The 22,371-nt window shown below is 42.9% G+C and overlaps 2 protein-coding genes across 2 annotated transcripts in view; both read right to left on the bottom strand.

The window, feature by feature from the left end:
• Nucleotides 1–2,266: 2,266 nt before the first annotated feature.
• LOC147020028 (autophagy-related protein 2 homolog B-like) lies at nucleotides 2,267–11,135 on the bottom strand. The gene is made up of 5 exons (XM_085893774.1): nucleotides 11,124–11,135; nucleotides 10,775–10,982; nucleotides 4,817–4,971; nucleotides 4,433–4,585; nucleotides 2,267–3,994 (listed from the first exon to the last, which is right to left on the bottom strand). The coding sequence occupies exons 1-5, from the start codon at nucleotides 11,133–11,135 to the stop codon at nucleotides 3,764–3,766; spliced, it is 759 nt and encodes a 252-aa protein (XP_085749900.1). The 3' UTR covers nucleotides 2,267–3,763.
• The window catches only part of LOC147020027 (autophagy-related protein 2 homolog B-like), a 150,001-nt gene continuing 138,733 nt past the window's right edge, over nucleotides 11,104–22,371 (bottom strand). Inside the window, exons 33-38 of the mRNA XM_085894969.1 lie at nucleotides 18,173–18,352; nucleotides 16,352–16,453; nucleotides 16,181–16,262; nucleotides 15,251–15,419; nucleotides 13,323–13,392; nucleotides 11,104–11,214 (exon numbers count right to left, since the gene is read on the bottom strand). Coding sequence (XP_085751095.1) covers nucleotides 11,170–11,214; nucleotides 13,323–13,392; nucleotides 15,251–15,419; nucleotides 16,181–16,262; nucleotides 16,352–16,453; nucleotides 18,173–18,352 — 648 coding nt within the window. The 3' untranslated portion in view covers nucleotides 11,104–11,169. The remainder of the gene's footprint in view (nucleotides 11,215–13,322; nucleotides 13,393–15,250; nucleotides 15,420–16,180; nucleotides 16,263–16,351; nucleotides 16,454–18,172; nucleotides 18,353–22,371) is intronic.

Raw genomic sequence — 22,371 nt, 5'->3', positions numbered from 1 at the left:
GAGCAGTGCTCGGTTTCCGCCAGATGTAGAGCTTTGCATTCAGATCAGAAGAGTTCAATTTTTGTCTCATCAGACCACAGAATCTTTTTCCTCACGCTCTCAGCCTTTCACGTGCCTTTTTGCAAACTCCAGGCATGCCGTCATGTGTCTTTTTCTCAGGAGTGGTCTCCATCTGGCTACTCTCTCATAAAGCCTAGATTTGTGAAGTGTTGCAGAGATTGTTGTCCTTCCAGCTGGTTCTTCCATCTCAACCAAGGAACTGTAGTTCTATCAGAGTGGTCATTGGGTTCTTGGTTACACCCTGACGAAGGCCCTTGCCCGGTTGCTCAGTTTGGTCAGACGGCCAGCTCTTGGAAGAGTTTGGGTAGTTCCATATTATTTTCATTTTCTAATGATGGAGCTCACTGCACTCTTGGGAACTTTCAACATTCTAGAAATTGTTATATACCCTTCCCAAGATCTATGCCTCCTCACAATTCTATCTCGGAGTTCTACGGACAGTTCCTTGGATTTCGTGGTCGAGTTTGTGCTCTGACATGCACCGTCATCTGTGGCACCTTGTATCAAAAGGTGTTTCTTTCTAAATCATGTACATTCAATTGAAGTGGCCACAGGTAGCCTCCAATCAAGTTGTAGACACATCTCAATGATGATGAAAGGAAATTGGATGCACCTGATCCCAATTTGGAGTGTCATAGCAAAGGGGTTGAATACTTGTTGATACAAGACATTTCAGCTTTTCATTTTTAATTAATTTGTTATGTAAAGCTTTCTAAAATCATGTTTTCACTTTGTCATTCTGGGGTATTTTGTGTATATTGTTGACAATTTTTTTTAATTTTATTTAATCCATTGTAAATTCAGGCTGTACCACCACAAAATGACAAAAGTGGAGGGGTGTGAATACTTTCTGAAGGCACTGAACGTGGCGTTGTTTTTTTTTGGTCAACGCCTGATTTTCACATACTTTCATGTATGTAACAGGGAAAATGAAAGAGGTCATTGTAGCCACGAATTACAGAAGGCAAGGCCAAAGTGGTTGTTAACCTGGTGATTTTTTTAATGACGGCATCCCAACAATTGCCACCGTATATTTCATGTCCTGTTTACCAAGTACTAGCCTATTTCAGTCTGCAGTAGGGCAAAGGCTTCCCCTAAGCATGATCCATTCTTTTCTGTTCTTTGCAATTTGTTCAGACCAAGAAAAGTATTATTTAAAACCAATACAAAAATTATATCAGAACCAATACTTTCAAACTTTTGCACTTCACCATTGGCGATGATCTTTCTTAGGCAGACCTTATTTGACAGATAATCAACAAAGCCAGTCACCGACTGGGCATCCTCCATCATACAAGGTCTTTCCTTGGCCAATCTGAACTTTTGCCAACTTATAAGGCCTTCATTCATGGCTTGATGGAGTATTGATCTCCCTTCGGGCTGATGCCCCTACCTAACACCTTTGCCCTTCTTTATGCCGTGGAAAGCAAGGCCTTCAAAACCAGAGGAATCTCCCACAGTGAAGCCGAAGTTTCTCGGAATGTCACTATCAACGCAGAAAGGTCGGTGGCCTCCCAGTATTGTAATGCCTCATTTTTGGTCTTTCACAGTCTATCCTCTCTTGACAGTCCCTCCCAGGTTTATACAGGGCGAACATGGTCTGCTCTTAAATCTCTTCTGGTTAAACTCCCAAAATCCTGGTTCACTGCTCACCTGCACTCATTTGTTCCTTTTCTCTTACCAGTGGAACCAACTTCCCCAGTCCGTTCAGTCACATTCTTCCCTCCAGGGCTTCAACAAGACCACTGTTCACCACAACCTATCCATAATCATGATTTCACCACAACCTATCCCCCATCCATAATCATGATTTCTTCTACACCAAATTGCCCTCCCCACCCCCTCTCCCAAGCATTCCCTTTTCCAGGCTATTATGATTATCCTTCCCATTCTCTCCCTCACCTCTTTTCATTTGTTAGTTGTCCGTTGGTTTGTTTCTTTTCTGTTCATCCCCACTTCCCCTTCCTCTTCTTGCTGTTTCTTATTCAGCTTGTGTGCAGCTTGCTCACCCCAATGTATCCTCCTTTGATCTCACTCTCACCTCTGCTGTGTCTGCTGTTGGTGTTGCCCCCTTTCCATTTCTCATGAGCCTCGATCATGTATATACAAAAAAATAAAGAAAAAAAAAACTTCGATTAATACATGAGCAATAATCAATGCAGCAGTCCAAATTTTACACCACACCCAAGTCATGTAAAGTGCTGACTATAATCATAAGAATATTCAGTATTCTTTTATTGATATGCAAAAGGGAATCTTCTCAATCCCCAAATCCACACCAATGTGCAACAAACAGTGGTTCCAGTTCGAATGATTCAGAAGACTGTACCAGCAGTTGTTTGACTTATTTAATAAATATTTTTTACTTACATATACACAAGTTGCGAATCCACAATGATGCGTCATAAATCATTTTCTTGCTTTTCTTTTGTTGAGAATATAACACTTTGAAAGCTAACAGTTATAGCTGAGCCAATCTCGTAAGATGTACTGACTCAGGTTAAGGAGGCACAGATGGGCAATTAAAGGAACAAGAAGTACTATTAGCATAGCCAGTTGGCTTCATAAACATAACTCATTGATCTTAAACGGGCTCTTGTTTTTAATTTTACCCAGTATTTGCAAAAAGCTAAACAAGCTACTTTGCTAAGACAATTTATTTATCTCATGGCTCCTCTAACCTGAAAAACTACTTATGCTAATAACCACAACAGCAACAAGCAACAGCATGTCCTGTATATTCACTGTCTTATATGAACATTCATCCATTTTAAAACACCAGTTTTTACACATTTCTTAAACAACAATGATGATGATAATTACGCAAGATTTATCATAAGCGAGAGATGTATGCCTTGCGGTTTATAAAAACGACGAACCACAGATAGCAGCGGTGTTCTCTTGCGCTCTCTCTTTCAACAAAAGCTCCACGAGCGAGAAGTGATGTTCGTAATATGTCAGTAACCCGATGATTTTATGTAAATATCATCAAAATAATGTTTACACATGAACTTTCCACCCAAACGAAAAATAAAAACCATCGTCAAAGAGTGTACAATCACAAACAAAATCAGCCAGTCGTGATGGCAAAAAAAAAATAAAGAAAAGAAAAATAAACTGTACAACAAAGTCTCGAGGCAGAACAAGCAAAATATGACATTCAAGGTCTTTTTTCAAGCTTGGCAGTGGGGAAAATCCAAGTGGAAGTGTATCGATGAAGGTCTGCGTATCACAGACATTTTTCATGGTTTGGCATGCAAAATATGCCACTTTGCTCATCTGCAGGTGGTGTGCTCTTAATTCACTAGCTTAACAAAGACATTGAGCAAACTTGTCCACAGAGTAAAACTTCCAACAATGATGAGTATTGTTTTCTTTTTTTTTGCAAAGTCAGGATCTTCCTTTGTGCAATTGCCTCATTAAACCCTGACAGCACTACATTTATATTCAATCCTTGTGTCGTTTTGTCCATCAATTAAAATTAGTCCTTTCTCTGTGAGGTTGAAGTGCCAAAAAGCCATTCGTATTACAACACATGCTTTCTAAATGTGAAAGTTAACTAATAATGTGTGCATGTGGGTGTGTGTGTGTGTTTATACACTACGAGATCACAAAAACTGCAGAGGCTTTGTTTTTTTTTTCAAGGTGTCTCTGGTAAGAATCCAACTGTTCTACCTGTGCACATCCACCTGTCTTGGTGTATCTAGTCCTCTCCCAGTCGCCACTTCTGAGAGTCCTCACGCCGAGCATCTGGCTGTATCTGATTGCGCATCCCTCCCAGGACATTTGCTGTGGCTTCCGTGGCCATTATTATTGGCTTCACGACAGTTGGAGGTATCTGTCGTAGTACTTCCCCCACAGCACCTGTCATCCCTTTCTGCTCATGTTCACGCGTCGCTACACGGTACAATTTCTGTGCCGTGTCCGTAAATCCCTGCAAAGACAACAGTTCTGAGATTATGAAAATCATGGTGTGTATGTGTATGTGTATGTGTATGTGTATGTGTATGTGTATGTGTATGTGTATGTGTATGTGTATGTGTATGTGTATGTGTATGTGTATGTGTATGTGTATGTGTATGTGTGTGTGTGTGTGTGTGTGTGTGTGTGTGTGTGTGTGTGTGTGTGTGTGTGTGTGTGTGTGTGTGTGTGTGTGTGTGTGTGTGTGTGTGTGTGTGTGTGTGTGTGTGTGTGTGTGTGTGTGTGTGTGTGCGCGAGTCATCCTTTTGCAAACATTTGTTCCAAAATGAAAATGAAGCATTTTACGATTAAAAAATACAAATGAAAAAGAAATAAAAATCAGCTTATTCTTCAGTCACCGTGGAAGTGTACGAGTACCGAGTACAACTCAAATGATGTGCACCAGCCTCACCTCCCTGACAACATCATATGCCTTTGCCACTCCTTCTCGTAGATCTGCTGGTTGCTGCGACAGACGGTGTGGTGAACGTGCGGAAGCTGAAATTGTTAGTCGAGCAATGCTCGGCCCTGGAGACAACACGTCGTACGCCGTCTCCGCAGACGCCTGCGCATGTCCACGCACATGCAGAAACATGTTATTAGATCTTAATTCTTGCTTTAAATTTCAAACTAATAATTTATCTTCAGGAAAAAGTAAGTAAATAAATAAATAACTAAACATCTGCTTTTTCGTTTGCTTTCACACTGAGAAAACCAAGTTGATGTAAAGTCGCTTCTTTTGCTGCATAAATGTGAATGTGTGAGGAAATACCAAAGCAAGGAGTTTATATAGAACCTGCACAGCCCGCACAAGACGATTCGCGAGCTCAAGAGCTGCCATGGCGGTGGATGTGCCAAAGGAGGCGGCCCCGCGCTGGAATCCTCGCACGACCCGGCCATCACGGCGGTACTGCTCAATGGGGAGCCACACAAGGTCTTTCATGCCCTGCACTGCTCGAGTGTACACACAAAAGTACCACAATTGAACTTGGTATTACACTTGTGTTAATGTAGCATTGGTGAAAAATAAATTTCTACACTTGTGTCACTGAATTATTACATATGCACTCTTCACCATTAAAAAAAGAACTAACACGTGATTGTTCATGCGATTTACTTATGTGATATCATGGGACAAAGATAAAGTGTAAACCTCTGACAGAGATAAATGCTGAATAATTCATTTCATTGTGATCTCATCACATAATGCTGCATTGTGGCAAATGTATTTAAATAGGGATCCAACGTGGAAGTAACAGTCTCAATACCGGGAATGCCCACCTCTGGCAGCAATCGAAACAGGACGGCGATCATGGATTCCTGCATCAAGGAGATGTCTCAAGACAGTATTGGCACTTATCCTACAAGTTCCAAGGAGTGTGTTTTATGGTCCTCTGGGCAGTTTGAAACCAATTGCATAGGTTGGTCGTACGATTTCACCATCGTCGCATTGACTTTATTCGCACTCTAATCTGGCATGTGGAATGGCATTCCATGCCTGAATGAGCTCCTGTTCCAGCGAAAGGGTCTTTGGCTGACTTGGCAAGGTTCGAATGTGATGATTAATGATATCCCAGATATGTTCAATTGTATTTTAAATCCTGGTGAGATGGCAGGCCAGGGTGTCATGGCATTAACAAGAACGTTCCTTGTTCGAATAGTCTCTGTGAGCAGGATCATCATCGTGCATAAAGATGATTCCTGGACTATATTGTTCAAAGGTTGGCAACACACATTGATATAGGATGTCACGAATGTATTGATTTGTCATCAGATTGCCATGGATATGGATTAGGTTGGTGTGAAAGGTTTCAGCAATACCACCCCACATCATGACAATTCCATGTTCAAAATTTGCAGCTTCCTGGACACAGACTGGGGATGTCTCTCATTGCATCTTCTGTCGACCAGTGCCTAGCCATCAAGGCAAAACCTGGATTAATCACTGAATATAACACTTCCACATTGCCTCAGTGTCCGTCAAACACGCCTAATTTGACCACTGCAAGCATGCTTGGATGTGTCACAACACAAGACAGTGTTGACCCTTCTACCATGAGGTTCTGGGAGAGTGTTTATGAAACCGATTGCATAGATTGGTCACGTGAATGTATCACTCCTGATCGGGAGTCTTTGAACTGGGAGGTCAACTTCTTGGCATATCTCTTGTTAATCTTGTGGCTTCAAAACGTTTTCTGACGTCATAAACAGTTCCTCTCATGTTAAAGAGCCTTGCAACATGGCTAATGGAAGACCTGCTTGAAGGTATCCAACAATTTCATACCCCTAATGTTTCTTCTGACAGAGGTGAAATTGTCATGGCTTGTTAAAGAATGTAATCTGTGTGTTTCTTGCATGAGCCACACGCTGGTGTCGCAGAAAAACTCTCATTGGCTCAGAATGTCACGTGTCACCTTTAAAAACCTAACGGTGCATGAGCTACATGTGCTGAACGATTATTGCATGAGGCATTTACGTTACGTGAAAACTTGCAATCAAGTGTTCTGCATATCCCTTGTGCCAAAAAAGGTACTTGGAATGAATGCTACAAAAATCCTTAAAAATTACGTCATCAGTGGTCCATGTTCGTTTTTTTTTTTAATAGCGTAGAGTGTACATACAAATATGTTAGAAGCGAAGTTACACTCATTTTAGACCTCTCTCTTTTCTCCCCAAACCTCACACTACAGTTCCCCAGCACACAACATATACACTGATACATATCCTTTCCTCCTCCAATTCCAATACAGAATACACATTGGAACTTGGTCTCTGCAATTTGATAACACACTGGCAGAGCACCATCTCTGTTTATGAAAGCTTTGGCCAAACAGGAGATATGTCAAAGTTTTATGGGCAGAGAGGAATTTACTGCTGTTGCTGTTGTTGTTGTTGTCAATGAACAATATGCACGGTTAACCTTGCAAGGTGGTGGAGTAAATTTTAGCATCAAATCACAATACGTGGAAGCCTAGTGTTGGTTTCAGGGTTAAGGTGGCTGGCTTAAGATCTTAGGGTCTTGAGTTCAAGCCCCTGTCGTACTGTTGAAATAACACCAGTCGGGTTGATTCAACCTGTCATCCTTCCGAGGTTGACAAAACGAGTACCAGCTTAATGGTAACAGGGGAATTGCATCAGCGACAAAGCTGGGCCCCCAGAAACTGATGCAACCAAGCGGCCACAGGCTGCATACGAATCATAATCTATATGATTAAATATCAATATCAATGTGTGTGTGCGTGTGTGCGTGTGTGCATGTTTTTGTGTGTCATTTGGTGAGGCTTCTCCCACCAATTTGGATTTGTCATCATCTTTTGGTGGAAAAACCCACTGGACTGTTTCTTCGATATTTATATGTTTCTGAGATATTATACGTTTCTTATGTATTTATTTGATTCTTGTGTATTGGCTGACTGCCTGCATGCAACTGAGGTTGTGGATCTACTGATGTGGATCCATGACAAAGGTTGTGGATCCGCTGTTTTGACAGGTTCTGGGCTGAAAGGATTGAAACCTCAAGGAAGACCGGTGCCTAGCTGATGATCCATGTGGTCGAGAAAGTGTTTGAGTGTTCATATGAGTGTTTTTTTGAGTGTTTGTGTGTGTATGTGTTTTTAAAATTTTTATCATCTCATTTTATTTTTTGTGTGTGTGATACAATTGTGAGGAACAGTTGTGTGTGAAAAAACAAGATGTGTGTGTGTATGTATGTGTCCTCCATAACTCCAAAACCATAAAACCTAGCAGCTTGAAACTTTGCATGCCTACTAAGGAAACTCCAAGGAAGTGCACGAGTGAAAAATGGGAGTTTTGGTTAATTAAAACACCCCTTTTGAAGATAATTAACGGTCTTATTTAATTATATCCTTCATCAGGCGATCCTCGGCCACCTCACTCTCTGGGGTCTTAAGACGTTTCCTGGGTTACCTTGCTGGGGTCTGAAGCCGCCATGTTTTTTGGCCTGCTCAACCATGCTTTGACTTGGAACGGGCCACAATGATTTTTTAACGATAGTTTTTTTTCACTTTACTTTCGTCACTCATTATCGAATGCCTGTTCATCATAGCTACGAATCGCTGGGCACATTGCAATGCTTATAAACGCCTGGAGACACCAGCATTCGTGGCTTTATTTCATTTCCGCCCATGTCATAACCTCAAGAATCTCTTAAACAAAGAAGAATTACAAAATGTAAGCTCCAGATTTGAAATGAGCAGCAATTCCGACACTGAAAAAAGTGTTCATTTGTCCAATTAGTACATTACTTGGGTGTTTCCGGGTGCATAATTTTATCGATGGTAATTGGTAATCACTTGGAAAGCCAGGAGTTCCATTGGAGCGCTTGCTTGAGTGCTTAAGCCACTTAGCGAACGCCCTACAGTCGATAGTGGTAGAGTCCGTGTCCCGATTGGGATGTACAGTTGACAGTTACTACAAGGTAGAGGTACGTATACAGCGCACACGGACGTGGTACATATGGGTAGAATTGGATCTGTAGGGACCCTCCGCGGGTATGGGGACATGTCATGCATATTACGGGTGCTGTGGTGGCAAAGTTTAATTGTATTTAATGGAGGTTCTATCAGGTTTTCCTTTGTCCATGCGACTGTTTCTAAAGCATTTGGTTATCAAATTTGTTTTACAAAGATTGAATGTTTCTCTTTGTGAGTTTCAAAGCAAAATAAATTTGATAACACCCAATTTCCGAGCTGTTTGTCATATTAACGAGTTTTCTAAATTACCGAGCCAAATTTTTGCCACCTGTCACAAGCAGCTGTTTATGAAGATTAATGTTTGTGAACATCTCTCTGAAACGTCTATAAATTGCAATGTATTTTGGTGAAAGTTACTGAAGGTTTTTGGATTTTATACAGTGCATACCTGTCCGGGCGGTGTTCGTCTCCGGACAGCTTGGCTCCCGACATGTCCGGGCGGTGTTTATGTCCAGAGGGGAGTGTGTCTCCGGACGGGATTGTGTCTCAAGACGTGTCTGAGCAGTGTTTGTCTCTGGATGCAACCGGCGGTGTTCATATCCGGATGGGAGTTTGTCTCCAGACATATCCGAGAAGTGTTTGGCTCCGAACGTGTCCTGTGGTGCAGTGTTTATGTCCGGACGTGTCCAGGTGGTGTTTATGTCTGGACGTGTCCGGGCAGGGTGGTGTTTGTCTCTAGGCGGTGTTTATCGTATGACTGGTCGAAAAAGGATTTCAGATATTATTTTGTTTCCATCTTCATTGTTATTCTATGCAAAATCATTTTGATGGGATAGTATAAATCATAATTAATGCTCCACTGCACGTCTGCCTTGCCTTCCTTTCACCTCTTGCTGCCTTCCCTTCACCCACCCCTCCTCACTCTCCCTCCTTGTTCCCTTACTCCTCTCCCCCCCCTCCCCCACTCTCAATATTCCCATCAGTGAAGTGACGGGTGGTATTTACTAGTATATAATATCATTCACGGACTGGTGTTTGTGTGTGTGTGTGTGTGTTTGTCACGCTGCTCCTCCTACTGTTTTGGGCTGATTACATCTGCACTTGCTATGTGATCCCAATTAATGTATAGCGGTGCTCTTATTCTTGCTGGTTGTCTTGAGGCGGGGGAGAGGAGGGATACAAATTCTTTATGTAAATGTGTATCTTGTAGTGCTGCCTTCCATGCTGGGCACTTGGAATGAACAGTCTTTCACCGTTTACAATACAGTACAGTATTCCTGTCCCAATGTTTCCCAGTGCAGTGAGGCGTTTATAATTATAAGCAGTGGGTATGTTTTTGCTTCATGCACGTAACCCAGGGGTTTTTTTCTTTATGCCTATACACAAGATATGCGTCAGAAGAACGTGCTGCATGCTTAGAACAAGATTACCTCGCAGGGCGGGAACTCTGCAAGTAAATTAGAATATGCGGGCCATGTGAACAATCCACGACTGAAAATGGGAACAATGTCTTCTTGGTGAAATGGGAACAAGATCCAATTGCATATATAGAAAACCTTGGCCATTTCAAAATCCATAAGGTATACAATTATTCTGTGGTCTGGTCATTACATTGCAACTCGTTTCCTCATTCATATTGTTCAGTATTTCATATTATTCATATTCATAGTGTTCATATTATTCCGGACGTCATGAGTTCAACCCTCAGGAAGCATCATTTGTGGGAGGTGTGATACTGCTCATGAGGTGACCCCTTAGATTATGTCAATTTGGAATTTGACCAGGGTGTTGGCGATACCTTATCTACTCCATTGAAAAACACAGTAGGATCTTTTAATAACTGCCAACTAGTGCTAGCAAATGGGTGTGCAATGCCCACCAGAGGGATGTACCTGCACAGGCGTGACCTCCTGTCAGGAGGCTCACGTGGCCTCATAGTAAAGCAGAAAACAAAACATCATTGAGAAAGTTGTATCACGGATTAAAACAACATTTATGAAGAAAACGCCGAGACAAAGAAAACAGCACTTTGAAAATTCCTGCCAGGTCAGCCAATCGTGAAGGTTTCAAGAACTTTTAAAATCTTATGGGGCATACCTGGGAATAATTATTGGCCAATCGTTAATGGGATACCAATACACTCCTTCGAAGACCTGGAAAATATCGATAAACTTCGCTTACCATGTTTTGTGTATAGATGACGGAAGGTCAAATTTTTATCGCATCTAATATCACCTCGGTTGTTTGAAAAAGAACTCTGAGGATTCGAGTCTCAACCTTAAAAATGTTTACAAAACAAGTGTCTCAATGCCACTACATACCAAGCTGAACCAATGAGTGCATGGGTCCAACACCACCCAAGATGCCAGGTAGCTGGTTCTTTCGGATGTCATTTACCCATTCATTGTCAGCATAAGCAAGCTGACGATCCACTCCAAGCAGTCTGTGTATGACAAAAGCATTTTTAACAGTCGGGAAAAGATACAGCAACGTGGCTGCAGTGATTCTATGAATCTTCTTCCCGATAATCTTTGGATATCACCTCTGGGCCTGCTATTCACAAATGGATACTGATTGTATTCAAAATACTTTGCCAAGAACAATTATACTAATGTTCTACTGTAGATTATTGTGTCCTGTCGAACACAAGCATAAACAACAGGAAAATGCCACACATACCATGGCGATAGCAGAGTTGTTTAAGTTTCAGTCCACATCAACTCAGCAGGGCCAATGCAATTAAAATACCCGCAAAGGTGCCCTGTGAGTCAAAACAATAGAAAGACAAATGACAACTAGATATCTGAGCTCACAAAGCGAGTGCCAAAGGGAAGGCTCCCTGGCGCCCGCGATCCAATGATGGCCATATTTTTTACGGACTGCCATATTACCTTGACAACATTTAGGATAGAGTGTAAATTAACAAAATGTGTCCCATCTACAATCTATCCATAAAACTCAACATCATGAAAATAAGAAATGAAACAGGATAGAACGAACATCATAAATATATGGAAAATTATGGGCCCAGACCAGGAATCGAACCCAGGTCCTCTGGCAAACCGTACCAGTGCTCTGCCATCTGAGCTACCTGGGCGACCCACCAGCTGAGCAACGCAATTCTTCGACACATACAGGTGCCACTCTTTCCCCACTGCTTCCAGGGCACTCGCTACCAAGCATAGGACCAGCTCGGGCCTGCTCTCGTGAGGTCCTATCTGAGATACAGCTCATACATTGGCAGAAATTAGCAGAAAAAAAATGGAGAAAAATAAACCAAAATGGTGGTTTCGTGAGGCCCGAGGGATCAAATAAACTCTGAGGTGCCATTAGAAATTGGGGGCACTAATTGTTGAAACAAACCCAACAACAGCTATCTTATAGGGGAAGACTTAATGAATTTAGAGGTCATAGGATTGAGTTACTGGCTTCATTCGGAAAATTACCTCACATGGTTGAAAAGGGGATAATGGACGGACTCCGTGGAAGAACAATAATGCAGGACACTCTGGACATCCGAGGAATATTTGAACTCCAGACACTGTAAACAGAATCAGCGAAGTGACTGCGCATATCCTTGGAAAATCAACAAGGTGCATTTCACATGAAATTGGACTGTCTCAAAGCTGTATCACTAGAGTGTTAAAGTCTGATCTGGAAGGCTTTCCCTCACGAAATTCAATTGATGCCGTCGTTAACCTCATATGACGAGAATCGACATTATTAAACTTGTGTGCGATTCAGTCGGGTTATTGATCGAGCAGGAATCATCGAAGATCATTTCCAGCAACGAATGTCATGTTTACTTCAATAGTATGGTTAAGCTAGGTATCATGTGCAGTCCATGGCTGCTGGTCGCATCACTTTCTGAGGGAGCGGCTGTGCCGCTGATGCAATGCCCTCTATTACCAGTACACTGGTACTCATTTGCCAACCTCAGAAGGATGACAGGCTGAGTCAACCCCACCTGGAATGGTATGGTAAACAAACAGAATTTTCAGTTTTGGGGCATGGAGAAACCAGTCCACCTTGTTGAGTTACTCTCTGCACTCCCCAACAATAGTGATTGTGTTGTGGTCTCGGTAGTTATCGGATTTACGGTCCATACTTTGTTGAGCACATTTTTCTGGAGTCATGTGAGAAACGTTCCTGGTGCTTGGTTTCAACAAGACGGAGGCACTGCACATATAGCTGGCTTGCCCATGCACTGGCTTGCCCTCCAAGATATCCTGACCTCTCACCGTTGGATTTTACTCTGTGGGGATTTGTTGATGAAAATGTCTTCAAAGAGAACCCCATGAACATTCCTGCACTGTAGCGAGGGTTATTTCCAGTCTCACATGAAACACTTCAGTCTGTAGTCAGAAACTATTCCATACATATCCGTACGTGTGCAGGACTGAGAGGAGGGCATTTCGAACATTTGTTATAATCCAAAAATAAACACAACTTTATGAGTTCCTTTATGTATCATACATATTATATGGCCTTCTTTAGAAATACCAGATCTAACAAACAATGAAAAATCAGGTTCATTTTTGTGACCAACCCTGTACATGAACCACTTCATTAAATTGAGTAGTACTGCGACTGATGCTTCAATTAATGTGAAAGTTGTGTTGAGAGCTCACAAAAGGTTTGGGGTGCACGTTTATCAAGTTATCTGAGTATTACAGTGCATATATTCAGGGAATAGTGCATACTTCGGGGATGATGTACATACAATTTAAGGGGTTTTTTTTGGTTGTTATTATATATTAACATGCATATTAAGGGTTTTGGTTGTTGCACAAGATGTACCGGTCATACAGCTTTCATGTTGCAAAAGAGAGAACACGGTGCAAAGTATCAGATGTTGGAAAAACTAACCTGCTCCATCATCACATGCTTGCCGTGGTAATCAAGCTGGATGGGAACCTCAGAAGTAAATCGAAATTCGCTGGGACAGGGAATGTGGGAGAAAGCAAAAATAGAAGATGAAAAGACTTCAAATCTATGAGAATAAAATTCACCTTTGGGGAACAACATTTGGGGAACATTTGGGAACATTCACCTCTTGCTCTCATTCTTTCCCACATCCCTTATTACTCCAACTCTCACTCTGTTTTGTCCCTCAACCCTGACATTAGTGTGTCCACCCCCACCCTGCACTTCCTCTCTTCCTACTGTTCTTTTCATTCTGTTCCATCCTGATCCATTCTGTGTTCTCTCTCCTCTATGAGACTACACTCTATATATGGATAATAAAAAAATTTCCTACCCCACCCCACCCTTTCTCCAAATTAAAAAAAGCTCTTGAAACAGTGAAACACACATGGTACTATGAAGCAATACAAGTTTGCTTCATTGAGGCAACCAATAAAGAAACCCAGAGGTAAGTGAAGCACACACACACAAGGACAATATGCAGGGTGTTCCAAAAGACCTGGACAAATTTGGTTGCCAATATATTTAGAACCACAAATTCTACAACGATACCTCTTTGGTTTATGTGCTACAGAAACTCAAAGTTTTGTGCACACCATCAATACATTCAATGTGAGCTTCGTTTGTCACACGTAGGATATCAATGCGGTGGAGTTCTTGCCATGTTCGGGCTCAGCATGTTCTGCGCTCCACCAGTGCGCATGCAGCTGTGATCCGAGAACAAAGATCCTGCAAGTTTGCCAACTTGGTGTTGAAGACAACATCCTCAACAAATCCTGAAAAAAAAATCAGGGCGCGGGGGGTTATGTCTGGTGATTGTGGAGGTGAGACGGTTGGTCCGTCTCAGCCAATTCAGTGACATGGCAATTATTCATTCAGGACGGCTCGAACAACGAAGGCCCAATGAGGGGGAGCGCAGTCTTGTCGAAAAATGATATTGGGTTGCAAGTCTTCAATCTGTGGGAAGGTGAATCCTTCCTACATGTGCATGTCAATTGTTGAGGTTACTGTATCTTCCACAAAGAAAAATGGACCCACCAAGCAGTCATGGAGAAGGCCACAACACACATTGACCTTTGGACTGTCGCATATGTGTTCAATGACGATGTGGGGATTCTCAGAGCCCCAAATCCTTACATTGTGCTGGTTGACCTTCTCCGATACATGCAAGCAAGCTTCTTCTGTGAACATGACCTTTTTCTGTGAACATGACCTTTTTCAGGGAATCTTCATCATCCTCTATGCGAATGAGTATTTCCAAGGCAAACGCCTTGCATTTGGGTCTGCCATTTGGTTTGAGTTCCCGTAGAATCTGCACCTTGTAGGCATAAAACTTCAGTCTTTTAAGCAAAATCCTGTGTACAGTGGTGGTTGGTAGTCCCAGTTCTATGGGTTTGCGTCAAATTGATTTTCTGGAACCTTGTTGAAATGATTCACACACTCACTGCTCAACGTATGCTGCACTTGTGCTTGGTCAACCGGTAATTTTCTGTTTCTGACAACTTCCAGTCTCCTTAAACATTTTGTACCACTCTCCAATACTGGTCCACGATGGCAGTTTCCTTCCATACCTTGTATGGAAATTACGCTGAACTTGCGTGGTACTAGTCTTGATGAACCATTCGACGCACTGAGGTTTCTCCATTGGAGTCACCATTTTCTTTTACATTAAACCAACAGACCTGAAAATAAAGAAAATGTTAAGTTTCTGTATCATATAAAACAAAGTTTATCATTGTATCATTTGTGGCACTAAATATACTCATATTAATAACCAAAGTTGTCCAGGTCTTTTAGGAACACCCTGTAGATGTGTGGAATAGAATGGTCCAAAACGGTCACTGAAGCAGTTCAAATTTTGTGCATCTTACCGAAAGAAAATTGGTTGGTCACTGGAAGATGCCAAAGAAGAAGCAGAGCTTGTTTGACTGCCAACTGTCTCTGTGGATGTCGTCATCGCGGTAGGATGCCCAGGTGTTGAAGCTGGTCGAGGCTGCCGAGCTGGGCTAGCGCCCTCTTCACTTGGAGGAGATTTCTTTCCTTGGGTTGATTAAGGAGACTCATGAATAGGTTCAAAAGTACAACTTCATTCATGTGATTTAGAAATAGCAAACCTTCATTGTAAAGCACGAATGAATGAATGAAAAGGTGATTCACACATAATTTTTTTTTTGCCAGATTAGAAAGCAGAGTGGGACTTTTGAGTACGGCTGACAGGATGGCTTAGAGGTACACACATTCACCATTCTCAGGTGGGGTGATTAATCAATGGGTGTGCCATCCCTCGGATGGATGTTAAACGGACATCCCATCTGCCGGCATTAGTTGGTGGATGTTAAAGATCCCTTGGAGCCCTTCGCGAAGAGTTAGTGAGCTATTGCCGACCCCACAAGAAAGGTAGGATAATGTAGCCGTCAAAGAAGAAGTTGGACTTTTGAGTCTCAGAGACAGCCAATGTCAAGTATTATCGAGTGTTGAAGCACAATATCAATCGCATAGTGCCTCCAGTGGGAAAGGATTACACGCATGTATATTTCATTTCTATGGTGTAACGATTGGAGGGTTCAGTTAGAAAATTGTAAGCAATGGTAGAAAAAAAAAAACAGCGATCATTTATAAAACCATGTCTGGAATTGCAGTCATTAATTACAAATGAAAAGTAAACATGACCAGTCACAAGGTGGGATTAATATAAGAAAGAAAAATAAGTCCATACAGAAACAAAACGATGAGGAAAATAAAACGAATACAAAATAATAAATCAATAAAAAAATCAAAGAAAATCACCCAAAACAACTCACCATCTGAAACACCATCTGGGCCAAGAGACTCCATTATAGCAGCAACGCTCGTGACAAAATCTTTCAAAAAGAACAGCGCATCCTGGGACGAAAGGTGAATAGGTCAGGATTTTAGGAAAAGCATCACCTAAAGTTGCAAACATGAAGGAAAAATTGTGGAGCAGGCGAGACCTGGTCAATATTGAGTCGTAAGGGCAGGAGGGAGATTCGCAGACGGCATTCTTGGGTTGCAAGACCCGACTCTGGTTTGACGTGCAATGCCTTGATTGTTATCTGGCAAACAAGATGAACATATTGGTGCAAATATCCTGAACACAATGACTGCCATGCCATTGCAAGTTTCACACCAACTCAGGCCCAAGAGAAAATAAACGACATAGGGATGATATTGGAACCTTGATGTAATAATCACACCATAAGATTTTGCACGCTGTCGCTGACCCTTTACTGACTCCCATGTCATGCCAGTTAAATGTACACAGTATTAAAACTCGGCAATGGATGTCCACTGAACCTCGAGTAAGAGGAAAGAGCAATCTCATTGGGTATCTTTCAATATCGTTGTCGATATAAATATCAACATCAATAAGCAGCAATAACAATTCCACACGTACCCTGTGCAGCATACATGCCTACTGAATTAAAGGACGTTCAATCCAATTCATGTAATGAAAGAGACTGAAGCTCCACTTGCTTTCCTACATAATTTACCTCCTTTTACTCCCCGAGACACATGTATGTGCGATCGGAGGCTTTGAGCTCAGCGGTACTTTGGGCGCTGTATAACTAATACCTTTTCTAAGCTTGGCGCAATTTATTTACCAAGTTTGTGCTCCCTTTGGCATGCGACTCCAGCGGTCTTTGTTTATAAATACAATCACATCCCACCAGACATCGAATAAAAATTAGTCACAAACACAGCACTGAGATATATTTATTTTGATATAACATAAAACATTTCTTTGATAACATCTCAAAGCCTTCAGGACAGGTATGGCCTTGGAATCTTCCACAGAGCCAAGTCACTCCTCAGCCGCTATTAGTTCCGAAGTGGACAAACTCTTCAACTGCAGTGTCATGGAGTACGGATGTCCCCTGTGCGCTGGTGCCACAATATCTCATCTTACATCGCTCCTGGTCACGGTGAAATCCAAGACCTGAAGCTAAATGGAGTAACGAAACAGCAGGCTAAGGTGTAAGACCTGCTTCTCTCCATCTCCAAACAAGTTTGGTGGTTTGACATTAAAAAAAGAAGTAATAATCTAATTTCTCATATTGTTCCCCTCTAAGTACTTCACGAGCCTGTTCAGGACACAGTTGTTCAGTTAGCAACCAATACCTTATTACCTTCACCAAAGCTAAGTTAACTATTCATCTCCACACTTCCCCCCCCTCCCCTCCACCCTCTTCTCTCAATTCTGGAGTCACCTTCCCGAGTCTGTCCAATCATCTTCTTCTCTCCATTCCTTTAAAATGGCAAGCCATCACCATCTCATCCTCTATTTCTATTCCTTATTTTTATTCTGACTTCTCTCCTCTGCACCTAGTGTTCCACATTAATTTACCCTATATGTCAGCTTTTCCTGTGTGCTTACATGGTCATCATCAACTCAGCCCACATGTTCCCTTGTCCCATCTGGATGTCCCAACTTATGCTGCCAGTGTTCGTTCCTTCCATGTATATCCGTGCTCCCTTGTATGACAACTCCTTTCGCTCAAACAGTCATTCAGCTCTTCCATGAGCCTCGATCTATGTAAAACAAACTGACAGTCCACAAACTAACAGGAAATGCACACCAACAGCGAGTTGGTGCACATGCTCCGAGGTCAACTTCAGCACCATCACTGTGAAATTAAAATGTCTTTGTCAAAGACTCATTGCATATTATTTACTTATGTGACCACTTCCATAATGCTCTTTGTGGGGTGGTGGATGACATCCACTTTTCTCCATATACAGTATTTCAACTGAAAACAGGGACACATGCATACCATGTTGGCGTATGTCTTGCGTGGCATTCGCTCGCTGGTGTACAAGCAGAGGAACTTGTTGATCTGTGATGAGGCCAGCCGGTCCCGCACTTCAACATCCTGGACTATAAATACCTGTCGTGATACTGCCTGGTCAGTCATTGACAGCACTGGTGAGTACACCTCATGCTGAAACTGCACCTGAATCATGCCGGACCAAGAAGGTACAATTATTCATTCTCATGTACCACAATTGCTCATTGTAATAAACGATGTTTTGAGAAGAAAAGAAAAAAACGACAATTTCTGTTCGCAAAAAGTATTTTTTATAACAGGTGAACAACATCATGACAAAGAAAATATTCAGGATACTACAAAAGAATGGATGAAAATGCTTATTTGTGAGAATAGAAACTTATAGAACATCACAAGAACCTTTTGATCATCTAAAACAGTAAATGTCATGCAAATCAGGGTATCTAAAAGTGTTTCCATGATCTTCAGGTAACTCCCACATGCATGATTAATTATTAACCAGTGAGTAAAGAAATGCACCACTCAAAGAACACCAGAAAAGATGCAGTATCAGTAATAGAAAAAAAATTGAATATCCAAAACACAAGAGGGGGGTAGAAAAAAAAAAAAATCGAACGACAACATTAAAAAAAAAAAACATCATCACAGTTGATATGAAATCTTTCCTTCCTTTTCTCCAACAACCTCATCTCAGATAACCAATTTGGTTTCAGGCTCTGTCACTCCACCTTGGACATGCTGCTTCGACTCGCCCAACAATGGATGGAGGACCTCAATATCAGACATGACATCAGGGCCCTCTCTCTGGACATATCTAGTGCTTTTGATACAGTCTGGTATCCTACCTTAACCTCCAAATTCTCTGCCTATGACATCAAAGGACAAGTCCATACATAGCTTACTGATTTCCTCCACTCTTATAGCCAATGTGTGGCTCTCAATGGCATCCTTTCATATCCTCTCCCTGTCAAGGCTGGAGTGCCCCAAGGCAGTGTTCTGGGACCAGTGCTTTCCTGATCTTCATCAATAATCGCTGGCTGAAAAATCCTCCATCTATTTGCTGATGACTTCACCCTCTGCCGTGACATCCCTCATCCATTAGACAGGCTGCAGTCTCTTCCCTCTCTTCAGACCTTGACAAAATCACAACCTGGTCAAACACTTGGAATATATCTTTCAATCCTGACAAATCTCACACACTCACTATCTCTCTCCAAAAGGACTATCTGGCAAACTCTCCCATCTACTTTCTTCACAATCCTCTTGAGGAAGTTCAGTCATTTAAACTCCTGGGTCTCACAATCAACCATGATCTTTCTTGGGCAAACCACATTCCAAACTTGGCCTCCAGAGCCAGCTGCTGACTGGGCATCATCCACCATTGTACAAAGTCCATTATTGGCACACCTGAACTCATATTCACCACCAACAAGGACTGCATCTGCAGCTTAACCGAGTACTGCTCTCCACTCTGGACTGGCTCCCCTGCTTTACAACTTGCTCAGCTCAACATCATGGAAACGAAGGCCTTCAAGATTATTGTAATCTCCTGCAATGAAGCCGAGTCTATTGGCCTATCACTTCACCATCAAAGACAGGTCGATGGTCTGTCTGTCTTCTACAGTCTCCTTTCTGGTCTTGCACCATCCGCTCTTTTTGCGTTTTGTACCCCCAACCTTGCCCCCCCCTCAGTTTTTTGCAGGAACTCCACTCATTTGTTCCTCTTTTTTCCTGGCTGTGGAACCAATTTCCACATTCTCGACAATCTCATTCTTTCTTCCAGGTCTTCAAAACAGATGTTCACATCATCTCAGACCATTGCCAATCCAACAACACGATTTTTAATATCCTCGTTCACCCCCCCCTCCCCCACCCCGCCCCTCCACCCACATCCGGATCCCTCCTCCTTCCAAATTTCCAGTTTTCCCTCCTGCGAGTTTCCTTCTGCATCCATCTTGTCCACCCCCAGCATCCTCTCCTGCCCCCCCCCCCTTCCTCCCCCCACCCATTGCTTGTCTGCCTCCCTCTGTCCTGGCCTTCAGCCCTGCTGTTGGTGTCCCCCCTCCCTCTCTGCTGTTTATTTTTGTCCTGTTGCGTCCTGATCCGTTCAGTGTATGAGTACTAGCTCTTCCAAGAGCCTCCACTACATATACAAAAAAACAGAAAGAAGAAAAAAAAAGAACTCCCTCACATCATCTTGGGTGCAATTCCTATGACAGCTCAATTACCATGCAAGTCTGTATATCTTTCTGATCCAAATAATATTTGGCTTTATTTATATTAAAGATAAAATATGATGCAAAAGGAGATTTCATGTGGTGATAAAAAAATTGCAAACGAAAACTGCAGGAATTAATAAGAAAAAATGTTTTTAAAGAAATTGCCCATTTTCATTAAAATCCACAGATATTTAGGAGATTTTGGCTTTCAAACATTCAGAGATAATAAATGAACAGGAAGTTCTACTCGACCCCTTTTTGTCATTGTCTTAAGTTTGAAAAACAATCATCAATAAAACATAAATGAACCTCAATCAAATTGTTTTTATCTGATCGACATTATAAAAATAAAAAAAGTATTCTTGAGTTTCAGAACACCATCTTGAAAACCATCTTTCAGAAAACCAATCATCAGAATATCATCTTTGTGGTGTACTGATAGAAGATGCTTAGCAGGCAGACACGATGCGGGGAACAGTCGAGCCGGGCTGTGTTGCACAAGCGCGAGCGCGGGCGTACTTTGCCCGCGGCTCTCCTTTATTACGTATTCAGCACACTCACGAGCCGGGCGACTCCAGCACATTACTACAACGCCTCAGGGCGGCGCGCACACCTTATATCCCTTGCAGACCCGATGACCACGCCGACCCCTCCTCCCATCATCATGCCCCGCCCTGCATGCCCGCAGGCTACACCACACTCCTCCTCTCCTAAAACTATGATTATTAAATGATCATCATAATAAGCATAAACAACACGAAGGACGACGGCACAATAGTAGACAAGGCACAAAAAAATGAAAAAAAGCGAAGTATAACAGCACATCACATATAATGCGTGAAAGCGAAGCTAATGGAGCTGCCACGGCCAGGTTCCGAAGACGGAGGTGCACACAGCACCTCCCAAACTCTGGCCGCGTTACCGACACGAAGCAGCAAGGCGAAAAGCACAGCAGCCCGACACAGCGGAAACGCCCCAGGCGGCTCATGCTGACATGGCTCCTCGGCGAGGCCGTGGCGATCTTCCGAGCAAACCTCCCCCGGCACCATCAAACGCCCTCCGGCCCACCTCCCCCAGGCAGACCTGACGCAGATAAACATTCCGAGGCCAGAAGCCCGCTGTCTGGAAGCCGTGCGCCAGCGCCAGCCTCGATTGACCTTGGATGGGGGGCGCTGGAACAGCGCCGCTGGCTGGACACATCCAATGCTCCAAAACAACCCACGCACCACAATCAGTTGAGACGCCAACGCCCGTCTAAACGGCCTTGAGCGAACACAGAGAGCTGCGCCCACAACCAGAGGTGGGGGTAACGTCGACCAGCGCACCAGTCTTGGCTCCGAGTCGATCTCCGAGACCCACACACGGCAGTAAGACGGTAGCAATTCCATTTAAACCACACTTCAATCATAGGCTCGTTATAAATCACTACGAACATCATTTGAACCATTGCAAACTCATTTTTCCATACAGCACGTTCTTTTGATAAAATCCCAGCACATGACAAAGCAATGCTCACCTGCGGCCCGGGACAATGGAAGGCCAACCCAACCTTTTTATTCGCCACCACCGCTCCCAAAGCCACCACATCACATTGATCATAATACAAATCCCATTGATTGATCTCCGCCAAACCCACTCTCACACGGGAACTGCTGGCATTTATTTCAACAACGTTAAACTGCATCACTAAAGCAAGGAAAAACACATATGCAATGAACAGCAACCCACAACCCACATCACGAGTCCGTCTCTTGGCTGTCGACTCGATGTTGTGACTCGCGACTCCCTTTAACGCCACGGGCTCACCGCAACCTGCTGAAGCTGCCCGAACAACACCGGCGCGCATTGCCTCACGAACGCTGCCGAAGCGCGGGAACTCATCGCGAGAGCTGATACGTGCTCTTGCCGCTCCCGAACCGCATACATCACCGCCGCAGGCAGCAACGAACGGCCGCCTCCCGTTGC

The sequence above is a fragment of the Eptatretus burgeri genome, chromosome 9 (genome assembly GCF_056783735.1).
Source record: "Eptatretus burgeri isolate ZD-2024b chromosome 9, Ebu_testis_v1, whole genome shotgun sequence".
Taxonomy (NCBI): Eukaryota; Metazoa; Chordata; class Myxini; order Myxiniformes; family Myxinidae; genus Eptatretus; species Eptatretus burgeri.
This window is presented reverse-complemented; position numbering and strand designations above follow the sequence as displayed.